This window comes from Serpula lacrymans, assembly GCF_000218685.1.
Source record: "Serpula lacrymans var. lacrymans S7.9 unplaced genomic scaffold SERLAscaffold_12, whole genome shotgun sequence".
NCBI classification, from domain to species: domain Eukaryota; kingdom Fungi; phylum Basidiomycota; class Agaricomycetes; order Boletales; family Serpulaceae; genus Serpula; species Serpula lacrymans.
In genome coordinates this window covers 459,186-476,408 of record NW_006763301.1, presented here as the reverse complement: position 1 = coordinate 476,408, position 17,223 = coordinate 459,186, and the positions used below count along the sequence as shown (strand labels likewise).

The following is a 17,223-nucleotide window of genomic DNA, read 5'->3' as shown; positions in this document are numbered from 1 at the left end:
GAGAGGTGTGGGCACCATCCATCTCAAGGTCACTGTCGATGTGATTCGGGTCTGCAGAGTCTGCTGTTCTGGCTTTTTTCTTTGAAATCCCCCTGCGAGTCTTGCGGGGTGCAGACATAACTACATCTGTGTGGGCGACGACCATGGTTCGTAACAGCGTTTTCGGAAAAGCTTGTCTGCCGCTATTCTTCGTAGCCTCCAGTAGCTTATCTAATCACCAAATGAGACTCAATATTTGTGTGTATAATTATCTGGCAACCTGACGGTACCAGGAATATGTCACGGTAATTATTTTCGGTACAAAGATATCACTCCTCTATTGGCATGCAAGGAACGTCCTGGTTCGCTTATGGAGCCTGATCTTATACCACTCACTTCCCTATCATCGTTGGAACGAGATCGCATCCGGGCTGAGCAGGAGCGACTTCTAGACCTATTGGAAGAGGAGGAGACGGCCGCAAGTGCTGTAGATGACGAATTACAGGAAGAACATAGACGGAATGTGCTTGAAAAGCGTAAGGAGGATGCAAAGCAGGAGACAGAGAAGCTGAAAGCAGCGAAGGAAATGCAGAGGAAGATGGGCAAGGCTCTGTTGAAAAGTCTAGGAGAAGATACCGACAAAGTCACAAAGCCTGGAAAGGAAGCGGCCGTGAAGGCACCATTAGTTGGGGAAGAAAGTATACTTTCAAAGCCGAGAAAGAGCGTGAGCTTCGCCGACACCTCTCCTAAAGACGATGAAGACGTCCCGGACACTATAGAGAGTGTCAGGATCGATGAGCCACAGGTTGACTGGGGTGATATCACGCCTGCAAGACTTCGTTCTGCCAATAGTAATGCAATAGTGACCAAGTCTCAGATGGGGAAACTGCCAATGAAGATGCAAGTCGTCGAACGTCATCAGGCATCTCCCGCTATCGAGGAGGAAGTTGATTTGGACATTGACTCGGATGATGAATCTATCCCCGATTCTCCTGTGCCAGTGGACTCAGATGACGGAAATGTAATTGGATCTGACCGGGAAGACGGAGCATTAGGAAAAGATTCCGATGCAGATGAAGACGAAGGGTCAGACATCGAGCCCGCCTTGGAAGACGAATACGACCTCGACTCAGCTCGGCACCAGCGAGAAATCGCGCTTGACTACTATAACAAAAAGAACGCCATAGGCAAATATGCCACAGAAGCCATGGTATCTCATACACACGACGAAGATGAATGGGATCAACCGGTGAGCTCAGTTTCTCTCGGGGTTGTCTATAATTTAGTTAAAAGCGTATGATAGGAAGTTCCTCTCGAAGCTACTCTCGCTGGACCACGCCCCAAACCGGCAATGTCGCGCTTCAAATCTGATCGTCTAGCATCTTCTTCTGCAATGCGTCAACCGACACTTTCTACTTCGTTAGGATCATCAGTAATACCGGTAGCCAGTGAAAAGTCTCTTCGAGGAGCGGTCCGAACGGGGAAACTAGTCAATGAACAACTATATGGTGGTGAAGCAGGTGAAAGTGGTAGCGAGGATGAGAATATTAAGAAAGTCTTGGAGCTCATAAAAAATGGAGAAGTCCAAAATGTTGGGCCTGACTTCAGCACTGGGCCCTCATCAACCGTAGAAGAAACTAATTTACCTTCCTCTCACGCTAATCCCACTTTACCCCTATCCACGCACTCTAAGGCTACACCGGAGATACCATCGCCTCCTAGTATTCCCTCTACGAAATCCAAACCTTCCAAATTCAAATTAGCTCGGTCACTGACGAGGAACTCTTATGCTGAACCCTCACTTCCCATCGAGCCCGCAGCTCCTGTGTTGCAGGCGGACAGACCCCCACCCTCCAAACCTTTAGCGCAACCATCGCAACCACATGGGACGGACTATATCGGTGGTTCTTCCAGCCGACCAGAGCGTCCACCGGTCGTCATGTCTTCAGTAGTCAAAGAGTCGAGTAGATCGTCCGATACACGACCCCTGGCTGGGCAGAATAAACAGACAAAAAAGATGTCCAGATTCATGGCGGAAAGGTCGTAATTTGAAAATCACATAGTCACGGTGTTGTGGGTATGTATATACACCACCTTGCTTCTGAACAGAGCTGGACGCGAACTCTCCTTCAGGCAATCTATGCGAGGTCACGATTGTTACCACTTGTGTACTCGTGCAATAATGTTATGCTCTTGATCAACCAGACTCAATACATCATAATCACAAGTCCAAAAATTTTCTTGGAAGTCTACCAGCACTTGGCCAAGAATGCCTTTTGTACAGAAATAACGCATGCAATATTGTACATATGAGTCTGCTCTGATCAATACTACAGTGCTAAAGCTTCGGGAAAGATGAAGTTACATATGAGCTACAGATTGAGTGATATATTAGTGCTACCCAGTCAGCTTGAAGTTTCCTCCCCCTCCTGAAGTTTCGTGCCCTTCTTCCCTCGTCTTCAATAGCCGTTCCCATTATTCTCGCCCCTGTCTAAACTGATCCATATCCTCTTGATGTTGTCGTTGCAGCTGCTCTATGTCCTGGCGCAGCCGATCAATTTCGTCTTGAATTCGTTGCCGGCCTAGTTTCTGGCCTTCTTCTCGGCCTTCTTGCAGGCCTTGTTGCCAGGCTTGTTGAATCAGCTGTTTTGAACGGTCGGTTTAATGAAAACTTAAGAAGACAGACATTAGGAGACTTACTTCCCGGTCATGAGCTTCGAGCCGGTTTTTTTCTTCCTCCTTTTGTTCTTGAATCGTCGACCAAAATTTCTCGCAAACTTCGTCCGCATCACTGTCCACTACAACAGGTAGTACTCCCTGCTCTGAGCGTTCGGAAGCTCCTCCGTTGTCAGTAGATTCGGTGGCTGGAAAGAGCTTGCACATGCTCTCCCAGAGTGTGCGCGCAAACCGGTAGTACTGGCTTCCATGTGGTTTGTAGTGAATACCGACAATACCAGCAAGTATAGAGAGATGGTAGACTCTGGGTGTCGACGTCCCAATGCCACGAGGATACGTGATTGTGCCAAAGCATTCATCATACGGTTGGGCAGCCATTAACACTGTCCTCTCCTCAACCTCCTGAACTACAGTGATCAAGTCACGGGATGCTACACCGATAGAGGCCAATAGCTGCGCACTTGTCTCCCTCGGATCTTCTTGTTCGTTTCCATTCTCTTTCTTCAAGTCCTTCCACGCTTGGCAAAGATCAGCATCTACAACGCGTTCTATCTTCATTACTGAGCGGATAGAAGTGCTGGGATTTGGATGGCAGATATATGCCAACACAAAATCATGTTCTGGCCCGCTGCTTCCCTTGCAGAACTTGAGCTCATGGACGAAACAGTGAGATGCAATTTCGTTGTGTGGTTGCTTCAACAAAAATAGCCATTCAGCAACAGGGTACTTATGAATGAAGTCTTGAAAAAGCATATGGATGTACAATGACGTGGGCACCGTGGAGTGACAACTTGGGATGTAGAAACGTCGTACGGAAATCCTTTCCTTCAAGTTGGTCAGTCCGAGTCGTGTTGTGAGATTCAGCGGCATGATAGAAAGTTACTACGAGTATGGACCATTATTTAGTATAGCGAAAGCTTGGTTCGCAAAGAAAGTACTGTACCTGTGATGGATTTACTACAACATGTCGAACATCACGAAACAGGGAGATCCCTGCCATTTCCTCATGGCGAATGGCAAATAATACCATACAGATAAGCATTAGTCTCTTCTATTAATATGCAAACCTTCCAGCTCCTGTGTTGCAGGTGGACAGACCCCCACCCTCCAAACCTTTAGCGCAACCATCGCAACCACATGGGACGGACTATATACACCTTCTGAGCAGACCTGAACGCGAAATCTCCTTCAGTGCAATCTATGCAAGATCACGTTTGTTACCGCTTGTGTATTCGTGCAACAATGCTATGCTCTTAATCAACCAGACTCAATACATCATAATCTCAAGTCCAAAAGTTTTATTGGAAGTCTCCCAGCACTTGGCCAAGAATGCAATATTGTACATATGACTCTACTCTGATCGATACTACAGTGCTAAAGCTCTGGGAAAGATGAAGTTACATGTGAGCTACAGGTTGAGTGGTATATTAATGCTACGCAGTCAGCTCGAAGTTCCCTCCTGAGGTTCCGTGCCCTTCTTCCTCTTCCTTCGCCTTCAACATTCTTCTCGTTCTTCTCGTTCCCGTTTAAACCGTTGATATAACTGATCCATGTCCTCTTGGCGCTGTCGTTGCAGCTGCTCCTCATATTTTCGTTCTAGCTGCTCCTTGTCCTCTTGGCGCTGTCGTTGCAGCTGCTCCTCATATTTTCGTTGCACCTGCTCCTTGTCCTCTTGGCGCTGTCGTTTCAGCTGCTCCATGTCCTCTTGCCATTGTCTTTCCAGCTGCTCAATGTCCTGGCGCTTTTGTTGCACCTGCTCCTGAAGCCATTGTTGCCGGCCTTCTTGCAGGCCTAGTTTCCAGGCTTGTTTCAACAGCTGTTTCGAACAGTCAGTGTAATGAAAACTTAAGAAGACAGACATTAGGAGACTTACTTCACGGTCATGAGCTTCGAGCCGGTTTTTTTCTTCCTCCTTTCGTTCCGGAAACGTCCGCCAAACTATGTGATACTGCTCGCACACTCCGTCCACATCATCGTTAACTACAACGGGTACAACTCCCCACTTTGAGCGTCCAGATGCTCTTTGGTTGTCAATAAATTTGACACGTGGAAAAAGTCTGGACAGACTCCCCCAGAGAGTGTGCGCAAACCAGTAGCATTGGCTTCCATATAGTTTGTAGGGCGAATATCCACTGATAATACCAGCAAGTATGGAGAGGTGATAGACATTGGGTATAGGAGTGTTACCTTGGTGAGGATAAATGATTGTGCCAAGGCACTCATACGGTTGGGTGGCAGCCAACATTGCTCGTTCTTCTGCGCCCTCCGTAACGACAGTCATCGAATCATAGGCTGGTTTATCAACGGAGGACGATAGCTGCGCGGTTGTCTTCCTCGGATCCCCTGACTCGCTCTCACCTTCCCTCTTCTGTGCTTGGCGCTGATCAGTGTTAACGAAGCGCTCTATCTTTACCAACGAGCGAGTGGAAACATTGGGGTTTGGATGGCGGATATATGCCAACAAAAACTCATGTTCTGCACCTCTGCTTTCCTTACAGAACTCGAGCGTATGAACGAAGCAGCGAGATGCAACGTCCTCGGGTAACCGCGTCATCATATCTTGCCATTGAGCAACTGAGTACTTGTGAATGTTGTCTTGAAAAAGCGCATCGATACAAGTGTATGGTTCCTTGCGCTCCTGAAACTTTGGGGCAAGGTAGCGTTGTATGGAAAACTGTGTGGAAAACAGTCGGCTTTTAAGATCCAGCAACATCATGGCTCAGGTTGAGAGGGGTTTTCCGAATTAGTCTCCACGAAGTACTTGTACCTGCAATGGATTTACTACAACATGCGGCATGCATGCTTGTGTGAAGAAAAGGAAAGGTAGCGCCACTAGAGAATCTTGTTTCGACTTACAATCCTCAAAGGCGGGCGCATGAAATTGTTGGCTATCTTTCTTCGCCTTACTATCGCGATAACCACCCAGAGCTTTTTCCAACCTGACGAGTATTTTCAATCTTTAGAGCCAGCACACCATCTTGTCTTTGGTTACGGACGTCTCACTTGGGAATGGCTTTCCCCGTATCCATTGCGTAGTGTGCTCTACCCCGCCCTCAATGTACCAGCATACTATTTCATAAAGTTGTTAGGATGGGATGCTAGATATCCACTTTCCTTGGTAGGTCAGTTACCTGCTTGTGTGTCCAGGTGACCCTCACAGTGATAGGTCATGGCTCCCAGAATTATTCATGGTCTTCTCGGATCATTGACAGACATCTGGGTCTGCGAATTGGCGAAAATGGTGCTCGGTATAGATTTCGTATCACCAACTGTGCGTAGAGTCCCATATAAATAGCACCACCTCAGTTCATTGATCAACCTCTGCGTGATATAGTATTTTTTATCCCTGACCTCGTTCTTCCATGTCCTCTCTCTCTCTCGTTCCCTATCGAACTCCCTTGAAACATCTCTGACGACAATCGCGCTCAGTTACTACCCTTGGGATACTTTTTCATCCTCTCATTCGTTACAGAATAGGTGCGTCTTAGCGTATCATCTGTCGGATGATCCTAAGTTATGTTTGAGATAGAATAGGACTGGCAAAGTCAACTGCGTTTGCCGCTCTAGCTTGCGTAATAAGGCCCACAAATGCAATCATATGGCTCTATATGTATGGTGCTTTGCTCTGGCGTGTAAGGAAAACAAGACACGCTATCACTATGCTTGGTGATATAAGTTCTATTGGGTATGTCTCCAGTCGCTTTCCTTCAATCTGTGGAATTCTGATTGATGATTTACCCAGATTACTGTGCCTGTCACTCTCACTTATCCTAGATTCCACTTACTATGGCGCACCGACTTTGACATCGCTGAACTTCCTCTGGGTCAATCTTTCCTCGGTATCCCTTTTCTACGGATCAAGTCCTTCTCATTACTATCTGTCCCAAGCACTCCCAATTTTGTGCACTACTGCTCTTCCATTCGCACTACATGGTTTTTGGCTAATCATTCAAGGCTCAGATCCAAAGTCGAAATTGCTAGCGGGATGTGCAGCATGGACTGTATGCATATATTCCCTGGCTGGACACAAAGAATGGCGATTCTTACACCCAGTGCTTCCTATGCTACATGTGATTGCATCTAAATCGCTCGTAGATCTTTACCGCCGTGGAATTCGCCATAACAAGGAGGATAAGCGCCGCTCTAGATCGCCCACGAAAACAAAACTGCCAACTAAAGCTTCTCTCCCGCGGCTTCCTATCCGTACCGGCCACCTGTACCTTTTGTTGCTTAGTGTTCCGGCTTCGGTATATGTCGCGTGGTTCCATTGTACTGGGCAGGTCAAGGTCATGTCATACCTGCAGAGCCTGCCCGCAGACCAATTAACGACAGTCGGGTTTCTCATGCCTTGCCATTCGACTCCTTGGCAAGCCCATTTGCACAGGCCTTCGCTGGCCGGGCACGGAAGGATGTGGGCATTAGGATGTGAACCTCCTCTTGGGTATGTTGTTCCTGGTGCATTTCCATCATGTCCGACTCACACGGTTTGTGGGATAGACTTCAAAATCTGACAAACTACAAGGACCAAACTGACATATTTTACGAGTCGCCCTATGATTACATACAAAAGCACTTCCCATCTACCGTACAACCCACCTATCCCGCCTCGCCATTCCCCAGCTCAGTCCCGGGGGCCTCTGCCAGGGACAGACGCCAAGATACAGATGGCGGCCATGATTCGTGGGATCTCGGATGGAAACATGAGTGGCCAGAATACTTCGTTATGTTTGGTGCACTTTTACGAGAGCCTGGGGTATTGGAATTACTTCAAGAAAGAAGTTATGCTGAGGTCTGGAAGGGTGGAATGGACTGGGAGGGAGAAGGCAAGAGGAAAGGGGCGGTAAGGGTATGGAAGCATGTCCCCCAGCAGTTCGCTTGTTACCCACCGGAATGCAGTACCTTATAACACTAGTTCAAGCTTCAAAGTTTAAGAGTAAATTTTTCTGGAACTGTGGATTGTAGTGAATTCGCGATACTAGTGATCAAAATGCCATAGTATATACATGAAAGAGGGGGGATACTTGTTATTAATGAGATTCTGACGCAGCCTAAGGTAACTACAATCAACCCTGGAGCCGCTGAGATCGCAAAAGCTAGAGAAAGAATAATAGTAAGTAATGTGCGATTTTTTCTCAAATAAATTAACGTACTCTTCGTCGTTTCTTCAACCTAATACAATGCACATGCAGTTAGCTCTATTCCTTTGATGAGAACAAAACTACGTACTTATGCTTCTTCATCTTTCGTCTTCTCTTGCGTTTGGTGCTATCCGCATACACAGTCTCCCACTCCTTTGCCCATTCCTTAGCCAACGCAGCCCTTTCCACAGGGACATCCTTGTCCAAACCGAGCCTTGACAAAGCGTCCTGCCAGGAGATGGTGCCGCCCACGCGATTCATCACGAGTGTGTGAGCGAGCTGCCGAGCGGTATCAGCATCAGATTCGAAAGAAGCCTCTGGAGGATCATCTAGGGTCCTGAATTGAAGTGGTGGAGACGGTGCTTTCTCTATATTTTCCTTCGCTTCCGCGTTGAATGTGAAAGCGGACGGCGGGAAAGGGGGGGACTCGAAAATGGCCGACGTGGGCTGCGCAAGAAGCAGAAGAGGTCGATGCAAAGAGAAGAATTGATGTAGTTTGTAATCCTGGGAAGCTATCGTCGGGTGGATGGGAAGAGAATGCTGGGCTGAAAATGCTGGCGAAGATGGCACTGGAGATGGATTGCCTGATCCCAAGCGAGACGAAGGCGAGGCAGCATCGATAGGGTTTGGAGCTGGAGGAGCCTGAGCTGAAGAGTTTTCCTCAGCACCTCCAACCTTTATCTTATTGTTGCTCCCATTGCCACCACCGTTGGCACTTTCGCTGGCTGCTACACTCGAGTTTGTGTTCTCAACCTTCCCCTTTCCAGCGGTAACCGCTGGCTTTGGAGGTTTGGCTGAGTTGAAGTAACGCCCGCCTCCACCAGACTTGGAGGAGAAAAAAGACGAATAAGCTCGTCGGCTCGCTGGCGCTGGCTGGAGTAACCGAGCGACAAAAGACATCTGGTGTCTTCTAACGTTCGTCCCAGTAAAAAAAAGCACGCTGAGGGTGCGGAACACTGAGGATGATGAGTGTCGAGAGAGAACGTGAGCTCGACTGTAGTGGCCGGAAATGACCAGCTTTGGCGTCGGAACTACAAGGACGCCCGGTGGCGTGGCTCAAAAAATATGGCTTTTGTCTTTCACCATCGATAACCGCAACAATATATTCCTTTGCTTTCAACAAGGTCTTTGGAATAAAGGTGTACAACGTTCAGACTCAATAAAAGTCGCACCCGCACCCCCTGCACAGTCGCGAATATTTTTGCGGTGATCTTTTGCCCTGCTCGAGTTATCAACATGCCTTGAACCCGGTCTACCGACGAAAGGTGATGCTGAGCATGTATCGAGGATTGACACTTGGATTGAGTGGTCCGTCTTGCTTCGATTCACATTCAAAAATATCAACATAGCATTGCTGATTTAATTATAAGCAGGCACCTCTGCCATAGTTGAGTCATGAGATGATATGTGCGCCACTACTGTTAGAAGGGTCCCTAAGGACAACGTGATTGAACCTAGACATGTGTGCGTTTGCCACGGGAGCCTTGATATGAGTGTATGGCTATCTCAATGAAACTGACGGTTGGTGTCCATACATTGACTGTGATATTCTAATTTCAATCCAGGTCCCCAATCTGTCCACATCGAAGAAAAGATTAGTCGTATAGGTGAGAAATCAGGTTGATGAACCCGCCCTATGGAAACTAACATTTCACATCTCACAGAGTCCGTCTTCTCAAGTACTTTTACTTCTACTTATATCTAGTTTTCAGGTTCCCCATCTATCAACAGCGAAAGATTGATTGTGTAGGTGAGAAATCAGAATCATGTATTTAGCTTATAGAGCCGGAGATGATGTTTCTCCTTTGTCTTCCCAGTGGATGTATCTTCAAGTGACACTGCCGCCCTTTAATGACGAGGAGATTAGAAGGATAAGATTATCACATCCTACCTGTAGCCGCTTACATCGACCGTATCAGTGATGTCCGCTGCACAGGCGCTGCATACAACAGTCTAATCAGACCAACCTCGTTGGACACTGCCAGTGCCTGCAACAGCCAGCAAAGTAGCTCCTGCCACTGGCATAGCGTAACCTACCAATAAAAGTAAGAGTCCCATCAAAATCTCCGCACACACTGGACGAAACACCTTCCGTGGAACTGCGGTTTCATCTTGCTTGTGCATGTGGACGGTCATAGTACTGCCACGTACGAGAGGCTCCCCACATAACTGACAGCTGTCACACCTCGGTGATCGAGGGGTGATCGTATATGAGTAAATGACTGGAACAACTTCTGAAAGATGTGTGCATGTGGTTTGCACGTTTCTACACCACTGAAATAAATATCCCGTGAAAACATTAGGCCGATGCTCTTCTGAAATGAACCGATGGGATCACGTGAGCTCCTCAGTCGGGCCAGTTCGCACGGGAGATGAGCTGGCTCGCTAGCTGTAACTGCGGGTGTAGGTTAACGAATATGTTGAAACAGCCTTCTAGTCCAATTCAGCATCCCCTTCAGTGTTCGGTCGTCCTGTCAAGCCAAGGTTTAGCTGCCATACGTTGGACGTCACATTACCGCACACCACGGATTCTGGTCATACACCCGCCCTTTGTGCGCCCAGATGGCAAGTCCGCCCCCCGTATTGAATGTTCATACACCATCTTCATCGTTCGCCGTGATCCACTCCTGTACGTCTTATTTTTCTTCTATTCTTTAATCCCTGACGTATACTACCCAGTCAATGAAGAAAATCTCGGCCAGCTGTTCGAAAAGCTCTCCAGGAAGTCGAATACAGAGTTCCATGGCAGTTCGATAGGCCCAGGCTGGGTCAAGTATCAATGGAATGACTCCATCTGGAATCTGGATGACGGTACGCCTACCTTATCCCTCATTACATGCGCATTACTGACTCTACCGACGTAGATGGGGATTATACCATTTTTGTTTGGCGCCAGAAATCTCCATCGTCCTCCGACAAAGATCTATCAATGACATCCACTCTCCATGTACACGATCCTACGCAGCCCCTCCCAAGCCCCTCTAGCTATCGCAATCCTTCGTACTACGTGTTTCAGCCCTCCAAAGCTCTGTCTCCTGAGCCTCATTCTGCGCACAGTACCAAGTCTCGCAAAACGAAGGCCAGTAAACGCAATGGCTCAGAGGTGGCAGAGGAGCCCCAAGGCGAACCACGGTATAGGAAGGATTTTGAGAGGTTCCACAGTGAAAATGGCGTGCGGACTGTCATGGGTAGTATAGGCCCGGTAGATAACGGTGCGTCGTTATCTTCTCCTACATTTCTCCTATCTCAAGGAACTCACGGATCACATCTCAAAAAACAGTCCGTATGCTTCTCAAGAACGGCTACCGCAACGTTTACATCTCTCGTAAATTCGCGATCAAACACGGCTTCATACCCTCCGATGCTGCCCCTGGTAATTACGGATACGGAGGATTGGTGAATCTCGGGAAGTGGCCTATCACGCTCACACCTGCGTCTTCGTTCCCCAATAGTGGGTCGCCGCCCGCGACACCCCGGAACCAAGCATCGTCATCTCCTTTCCCTCACACCGGCGGAGCCAACACGACGAAGCGCTCGGGCCAGAAATCGAAGACAGTCTCGGTGCCCGTGTATTTGTCGGAAGAACCTCACTTTGACGTTGTATTGGGTCGTTCATTCTTTGAGCGTCGACAGATTAAGGTATCTTCCACCGATCCTACGGACGTTGTTTGTCTGGACACGGGAGAGAAAATCGAATGCGAGTTGGTCGTTCTGAAGGACGGCAAAGGAGAAATTGTCATCGTGACGTAGGTCGTAGTATTGGCTGTTTCAGTTTCATCTGCTTTTATCAGAAATGTGATTAGAGATACTTTGATAGGACGCAATCTGGGGTTTTTTTTCTTTATTTCTTTTTGTACGGACGGTGTATTTTGATCGACTTTTGTATCCTATCTGGGTCTTTGCTTATGATGATCTATCTCTAAGAGTGCGGAGTGAGACCAAAAAAAGTAGATCATATAATGTATCTTAATGTGAATGACCCGCGCCGACCAAGCCCAGTGTTAATTCAATTAAAAATCTCTGTAGCTCTTCGGAAGATAAGTATGCTCCGGGGTCGAAAAAGTCAACGGTAAGCGACCCCAAAAAAATTTGCTCTTTCAATTTCTGAATCGAAAATTTCTGATGGCACAATACAAAAAAAAAACATACAATATCCATATGAAAATGGTCGAGAAGGGAAATCCTTGGAAATACAGTGCGAGCAGAAAGCGACAAAAACACCGAAAAGTCCGTATGGTATCGTCAATATGGATACATCGCTGGGCACGGTGCGAGGCCACCCCAATTCAACAGCCTGAGAGAAACGAAAAGAGAAGATGAAAAAGAGACGAAACGAAAATCGGCTGCTGCTACGCCGCCAACCCCCCCTTCCGATGACCCACGAGTGGTCATGCGCCCCAGTCTTCCGTCTCTGATGTATCTGAATCGGCGAGATAGTTCAGGCTGCCGACAAGGGGATACCATCCCCATTTTCCAAGATCCACTCTCGACTCCCCAACAGTTCCCGTCCGCACACGGACTCCCTCCTTCTCTAGCGCCAGTTGTTGAGTGCTTGGGCCGCTCACTGAGATGATGCCAGATGTGGACACGACGCGATACCAGGGAACTGGTGGGGTCGTGTGCGAAATAAATTTGACGGCTTGAAAAAGAAAGAAAGAAAGAGATGATTTGGGTTGAGCGGGAGACTCGGTGATAGAGAGGGAAGTATGTACCTTCTTTGACTTGCCGTGCGCTCTTAGGCCTTCCAACCAGCTTAGCGATATGACCTGGCGTAGGAGGACAAGCGATGAGTTTGCGGGGTCGAGTGTTGTAGATGGATATCACTCACTGCAGCTGATCACCTTCTGTGGAGGGATCAATTTGACGATGTTGTACACCTGAGGGACGAATAAGCGAAAGGTGATATTGAGAGAGAGAAATGTACACATACCGCGATGATGAATTGTTGTTTGTCTGACATCACAGGTAGAGAGATCCAAGAAAGTAGGATGACTAGTTAGAGAGAAAGCGTGAAATAAAAAAGACTCCCCAAAGAAGCATGGTGATTTTGAGAAGCCAATATATAGTGCAGCTCTAAAAGGGGCGGTGTATTCGTCATTACCAGAAAGGATTAGTTCGGTGTAAGACAGCACCCGCAGGCCCGGACTGAAGTGCTGCATGCACTGCAGAACATCCCGTGATAGTAACCAGATTCAAAGATCGACCTTGCTTAAAGAAACATCGCAGTCGTTATCGCCCGCCCATAAACATGATTGGATCGTGAAAACATAGCTACCATCTCAATCCAACGCTCACTGCTGCTTTCTTTCCCATCAGGCGTAGCTATAGCAGTGCTGAAATGATAATCTTGGTGGAGTCTTGCGCCCCGATCACGCCGCAGCCAATGCCGCAGTTGCCGCGGGACGCTCGAACCGAACCAAGCCGCAGAACTGATCTGTGCGATGACTAATGGTGACTAAGCGCCATTCTTGCTCATCGCTGGGCATGCAGCCATTGCTGCTAGCTCTTTCGTGTCCATTGCAAGTGTTTTGGTGCTCTTTGTGTCTACAAAATAGTCATTCAATAGTGTGATAACATAGCCTCACGCCGTATCTGTGCAAATGTCTGGAATTTGTAGGCCTCGTCTCGCTGAGGAACGCAAGCAATGGAGAAAGGACCATCCGTTCGTGCGTATTCTTGCTTTTTGGCTCACTATCGGTTGCAGATCTCTCATTCTTCATTTGGTCGCCCTCTTCTTTCGCTTTTCTCTCGCTGCTCGCTAAACTCTCCATCGGTGTCTTTCAATCGGTCACCATATATTCTCTTGCTTGCAACATGTACTCGATCGCTATGGTACTTTGTCCGACTGCAGGGTTTCTACGCAAAACCAGCGAAAGCGGCAGATGGTTCCATGAATCTTATGGAATGGGAAGTGGGTATCCCTGGAAAAGCGGGTGTAAGCACGATTCATCGGTGTGTCCTGCTATAAAGAATGACTCGAGTCGTCCTAGTCCGCATGGGATGGTGGCCTGTACAAGCTTACGATGAACTTCCCTGAAGGTAACGTAGCTTCGTATCTCTGATAATTATCTCATGTCCCGGCCTTATGTGGACCCACGCATTCCCGTGCTCGTTCGTTTCATTAAGATTACCCTTCAAAGCCACCAAAATGTGAGTGGGTACCCCCGATCAAATCGAACAGCGCTCACCACCCGGTGCATACCCACTTCATCCAGGCAAATTCACACCGCCTCTGTTTCATCCCAACGTCTATCCTTCTGGAACAGTCTGTTTATCCATTCTCGATGAAGAGAAGTCATGGAAACCAGCCATCACCATCAAACAAGTATGTCGACTAGCTTATAATTACCGCTGGATCTTCGTTGAAACGATGTGAAGATATTGCTCGGTATCCAGGACCTACTAGATGATCCAAATGTAAACGACCCGGCGCAGAGTGATGCATACACGATGTTCAAGTGAGTAACGGCACAAATTGACTCTCTTCGATGACTGACATCTCGCATCAGGAATGATAAGGTGGCCTATGAGTGAGTTTCTCTTTACCAATCACGTATTCTTCTATTTATCATACTTCAAATACAGGAGGAAAGTTAGGCAGCAAGCTCGAGAGAATATCCCTAAATAATCGTGCGCGATGTACTCAGCTGTAAAGTGAATGTCTCTTGCTCTGCCTCTCATTGTAATATCCTTCTTTGTTGGTCTTTTCATAATTCGGGACGGGGAAATGAAAGATGTTGCTCGGAATGTATAATCCAAAAACACCATTTATACTACTATCATTAATCTGCAAGTCTGAGATGGCCCAGAGAGAACATGAACAAGTACACAGAATCATCGGGAAATTGTAATTTTAATACATGAGTTTTTCGATGTCTATTTTGATGGTGCGGATCTGGCTTTGCAACTCCCTCGCTTCACTGGTGGTCACGCTTGCCGCAATAACGGGCCTAGAAACGTTGCAGGAACGACCCAGGGCAGCTTTTGAAGGCACGAAGACGTAGGGCACGTTCTGTTAGGAGTCGAAGCGAAACACGCAACGCACAAAAAAAAACGCATTAGCAACCGGCCACGAGTGTGCGGGCAAGAGGGAAAACATGCCTTTTCCTCGCACAGGAGGGGCAGATGAAGGAGAATTTCCAAGGGTTCGGTATCAGCGGTCAGCACGATAAATTCCGCTACACCACGGTTGAGAGTTTTCGTAGCTATACGGAATGAGCATCAGTAATCATGCCAGAGGACGGAGGCCGAGAAATCCAGAGATATGGGTCGGATGGAGGGGAAACTAGGCGGACCACAGACCTTCGTTTGCACCTTTTTTAAGCTGCTTATACTGTCCAGCCTGCTGAACCAAGTCCAGGATCTATTGTATGATCAAGAGATTACCGACAGAACGGGACGCGGGGACACTAGGAGAAACTCACGGAGTTGGTGAGTGCCTCATCCGCAAGAGGCCAAGCCTTTGATCGTTGTTCAGCCATTTTTATGATGTTTTATAGTGGATGTTCCTGTCGAGAATGAAGGATATAGGGGAGCTGACCTCACGTCGGGCTGATCCTTGGTCAGTGTTGAAGAGTCTTGTGAAAAGAAGAAACTGCAGCAGAGCCACGGAAAACAGCGCAAGCTCAGTTTACCCGCAAATTTTGTTGCTTATGTCAGCGATCACAAAGGCAAGAGCCGGTTTAGGAAACTGTAGTTGAACAGAATCAGACCCAATTATTTAGCGCTGAGTGAGCATCGTGATCATCCTCCAAGGCATCCCGTAAAAATGCGGCTTCTAGTTTCCTTTATTCACAATAATGGTGAGAGCCAATGCCTTTCTCATACTTGTATAGCGTCCGCACCAATAGTATGTCGTCGACGTCCTGTCATTAACGGTTCAATCATTACGCTACTCTTAAGGATCCTCGTTTGTTTCGACATGACACCTATAAAAGCCTGCGCGATATGGTCGTCATCTAAACCTCAACCCCTCACAACTGCCTTTGCTTTCAAACATGTTCCAGAAGCTCTTGGTCGCATCCCTTCTCTTTCTCGGCATCCAATTTGGTCAGTCCCAACGTCTACAGTTCATCTTAGTGCTCATTAACATCTCGCAAATACAGTAAATGCCGTACCAAACGCTACTGCATACTGCGACTCGACTAGTGGCATCTGCTATCAGGGTTACACGGTACGTTGATTTGACGCGACATCGACGCGTTCACAAAACTCATTCTGGTATTTTGCTTGCATAGGATCCCACCCTCGATATCACCGTCGGCCTCACATTCCCTCCCGTATCGACAGACGGTGGTGCCAACTCGACCGCCTTCATCGCAGAAATAGTAGCACCCGTTACCTATGGTTGGACTGGTATCACTGTCGGAGGCTCCATGGCTTACAGCTTACTGTTCGTTCTCTGGCCATATGAGGGCGAAGTCATCTTGTCACCGAGGTGGACAACGTAAGTTCTGATCCTCGCATCTCCTCAGCACGGGAGGTGCAAAGCTAATGAAAGTGCAGTGGTTATACACAGCCTACTCCTTACTACGGACCAATAATCACCATGCTCCCTGGTACCTCGGTCAACTCTACGTCCATCACAGCTTCGTTCTTATGCGAGGTTCGTGCGCTTGTTACTGAATCCTCAATATGTTTGAATACTAGTACTTATACATCCACACGTAAAACAGAACTGCACTTACTGGGAGGGAGGAGCCATTGGAGGCGGTGACTTGGAGGGAACACAGCTCATCGAATACGTCGCCAATAACGATACAGAAGTCTTTGACCCAGCCAACTACGCGTCAAACTTCACCATCCACGACGTCTATGGCTCTTTCGAGCTCAACCTCGCCGATGCGCACTTTTCCGACTTTTTCAGTCTCTTGTGAACGATGGTCGTGCAATGGACTGTTATACTGGTAGAATATTATGAACGATGTTGTGCATAGTGATGTCATAAAAGAACATTGCAGTATAACAAATATGCGTCTACGTCGCCTGAGCCATACAAGTGTGGATAGTCACGGCGCTGGATCGTTAGTTCAAGGTTTATACTCAAAGATAGCGCCATCGAGGCCTCTCTTTGAGTTTCAACTTCAAAAGAGCATCTATCAACCTGAAAAAGGTGAGTGCTGTCAAATGGAAGAATATTGGTCTTATATGGCACGGGGAGATATTATGAAGAACATTGGAAGATGAAGCAGGTTTGTTTACAGCCGCACCATGTACACATGCATCAGAGAACTGCGGCGTCCGGTACCTGGATTTTCAACAAACTCCATGGAAGAACAGCGGAGAGAAATGAGAACAGCCACATTCTTATGTAATCGAGCGTCCTGGCCCAAAAAGGAATGTGTAGTCGTCCTTGTTCACTGTTAGCAAGCAATAGAACGACAGCAGAGTATTGACATGAATCCATGTAGCAAAAAGCTAGGTTCTCGAT

General features: G+C 47.6%; 11 protein-coding genes across 11 annotated transcripts; 5 read left to right on the top strand and 6 right to left on the bottom strand.

The window, feature by feature from the left end:
• Window positions 1–261: 261 nt before the first annotated feature.
• Window positions 262–2,550, top strand: SERLADRAFT_475715 (uncharacterized protein; the record flags this gene model as incomplete). The annotated part of the gene is made up of 3 exons (XM_007321951.1): window positions 262–1,228; window positions 1,283–2,056; window positions 2,113–2,550. 2 exons carry the CDS (start codon window positions 350–352, stop codon window positions 2,024–2,026), a joined length of 1,623 nt encoding a protein of 540 aa, XP_007322013.1.
• A 339-nt stretch (window positions 2,551–2,889) lies between these two features.
• Window positions 2,890–3,631, bottom strand: SERLADRAFT_475713 (uncharacterized protein; the record flags this gene model as incomplete). Its single annotated transcript, XM_007321950.1, has 3 exons — window positions 2,890–3,062; window positions 3,117–3,537; window positions 3,599–3,631. Coding segments are annotated over 2 exons (582 nt in total), but the record flags the coding sequence as incomplete, so codon positions are not given.
• Window positions 3,632–5,530: 1,899 nt separating this feature from the next.
• SERLADRAFT_372861 (glycosyltransferase family 22 protein) lies at window positions 5,531–7,617 on the top strand (the record flags this gene model as incomplete). Its single annotated transcript, XM_007321949.1, has 7 exons — window positions 5,531–5,739; window positions 5,836–5,926; window positions 5,990–6,132; window positions 6,185–6,330; window positions 6,430–7,096; window positions 7,153–7,501; window positions 7,552–7,617. 7 exons carry the CDS (start codon window positions 5,531–5,533, stop codon window positions 7,615–7,617), a joined length of 1,671 nt encoding a protein of 556 aa, XP_007322011.1.
• Window positions 7,618–7,681: 64 nt separating this feature from the next.
• Window positions 7,682–8,838, bottom strand: SERLADRAFT_475705 (uncharacterized protein; the record flags this gene model as incomplete). The annotated part of the gene is made up of 3 exons (XM_007321948.1): window positions 7,682–7,746; window positions 7,806–7,824; window positions 7,882–8,838. Coding segments are annotated over 3 exons (894 nt in total), but the record flags the coding sequence as incomplete, so codon positions are not given.
• Window positions 8,839–8,880: 42 nt separating this feature from the next.
• SERLADRAFT_398272 (uncharacterized protein) lies at window positions 8,881–9,255 on the bottom strand (the record flags this gene model as incomplete). Its single annotated transcript, XM_007321947.1, has 2 exons — window positions 8,881–9,101; window positions 9,167–9,255. Coding segments are annotated over 2 exons (182 nt in total), but the record flags the coding sequence as incomplete, so codon positions are not given.
• Window positions 9,256–9,563: 308 nt separating this feature from the next.
• On the bottom strand, window positions 9,564–10,048 carry SERLADRAFT_475703 (uncharacterized protein; the record flags this gene model as incomplete). Its single annotated transcript, XM_007321946.1, has 1 exon — window positions 9,564–10,048. One exon carries the CDS (start codon window positions 9,927–9,929, stop codon window positions 9,747–9,749), a length of 183 nt encoding a protein of 60 aa, XP_007322008.1.
• Window positions 10,049–10,195: 147 nt separating this feature from the next.
• On the top strand, window positions 10,196–11,716 carry SERLADRAFT_363212 (uncharacterized protein; the record flags this gene model as incomplete). Its single annotated transcript, XM_007321945.1, has 5 exons — window positions 10,196–10,422; window positions 10,473–10,604; window positions 10,658–11,005; window positions 11,074–11,244; window positions 11,350–11,716. The coding sequence occupies 5 exons, from the start codon at window positions 10,356–10,358 to the stop codon at window positions 11,541–11,543; spliced, it is 912 nt and encodes a 303-aa protein (XP_007322007.1).
• A 15-nt stretch (window positions 11,717–11,731) lies between these two features.
• Window positions 11,732–12,991, bottom strand: SERLADRAFT_475698 (uncharacterized protein; the record flags this gene model as incomplete). The annotated part of the gene is made up of 4 exons (XM_007321944.1): window positions 11,732–12,432; window positions 12,506–12,559; window positions 12,622–12,670; window positions 12,724–12,991. The coding sequence occupies 4 exons, from the start codon at window positions 12,751–12,753 to the stop codon at window positions 12,182–12,184; spliced, it is 384 nt and encodes a 127-aa protein (XP_007322006.1).
• A 297-nt stretch (window positions 12,992–13,288) lies between these two features.
• Window positions 13,289–14,966, top strand: SERLADRAFT_475693 (ubiquitin-conjugating enzyme, E2; the record flags this gene model as incomplete). The annotated part of the gene is made up of 9 exons (XM_007321943.1): window positions 13,289–13,459; window positions 13,645–13,728; window positions 13,784–13,832; window positions 13,920–13,943; window positions 14,009–14,118; window positions 14,172–14,251; window positions 14,303–14,323; window positions 14,379–14,807; window positions 14,912–14,966. 8 exons carry the CDS (start codon window positions 13,394–13,396, stop codon window positions 14,419–14,421), a joined length of 477 nt encoding a protein of 158 aa, XP_007322005.1.
• Window positions 14,946–15,399, bottom strand: SERLADRAFT_398257 (uncharacterized protein; the record flags this gene model as incomplete). Its single annotated transcript, XM_007321942.1, has 3 exons — window positions 14,946–14,998; window positions 15,096–15,156; window positions 15,218–15,399. Coding segments are annotated over 3 exons (170 nt in total), but the record flags the coding sequence as incomplete, so codon positions are not given.
• Window positions 15,400–15,521: 122 nt separating this feature from the next.
• On the top strand, window positions 15,522–16,698 carry SERLADRAFT_417465 (cytochrome b562; the record flags this gene model as incomplete). The annotated part of the gene is made up of 6 exons (XM_007321941.1): window positions 15,522–15,642; window positions 15,696–15,842; window positions 15,899–15,966; window positions 16,031–16,239; window positions 16,299–16,398; window positions 16,469–16,698. 5 exons carry the CDS (start codon window positions 15,791–15,793, stop codon window positions 16,667–16,669), a joined length of 630 nt encoding a protein of 209 aa, XP_007322003.1.
• Window positions 16,699–17,223: the final 525 nt, after the last annotated feature.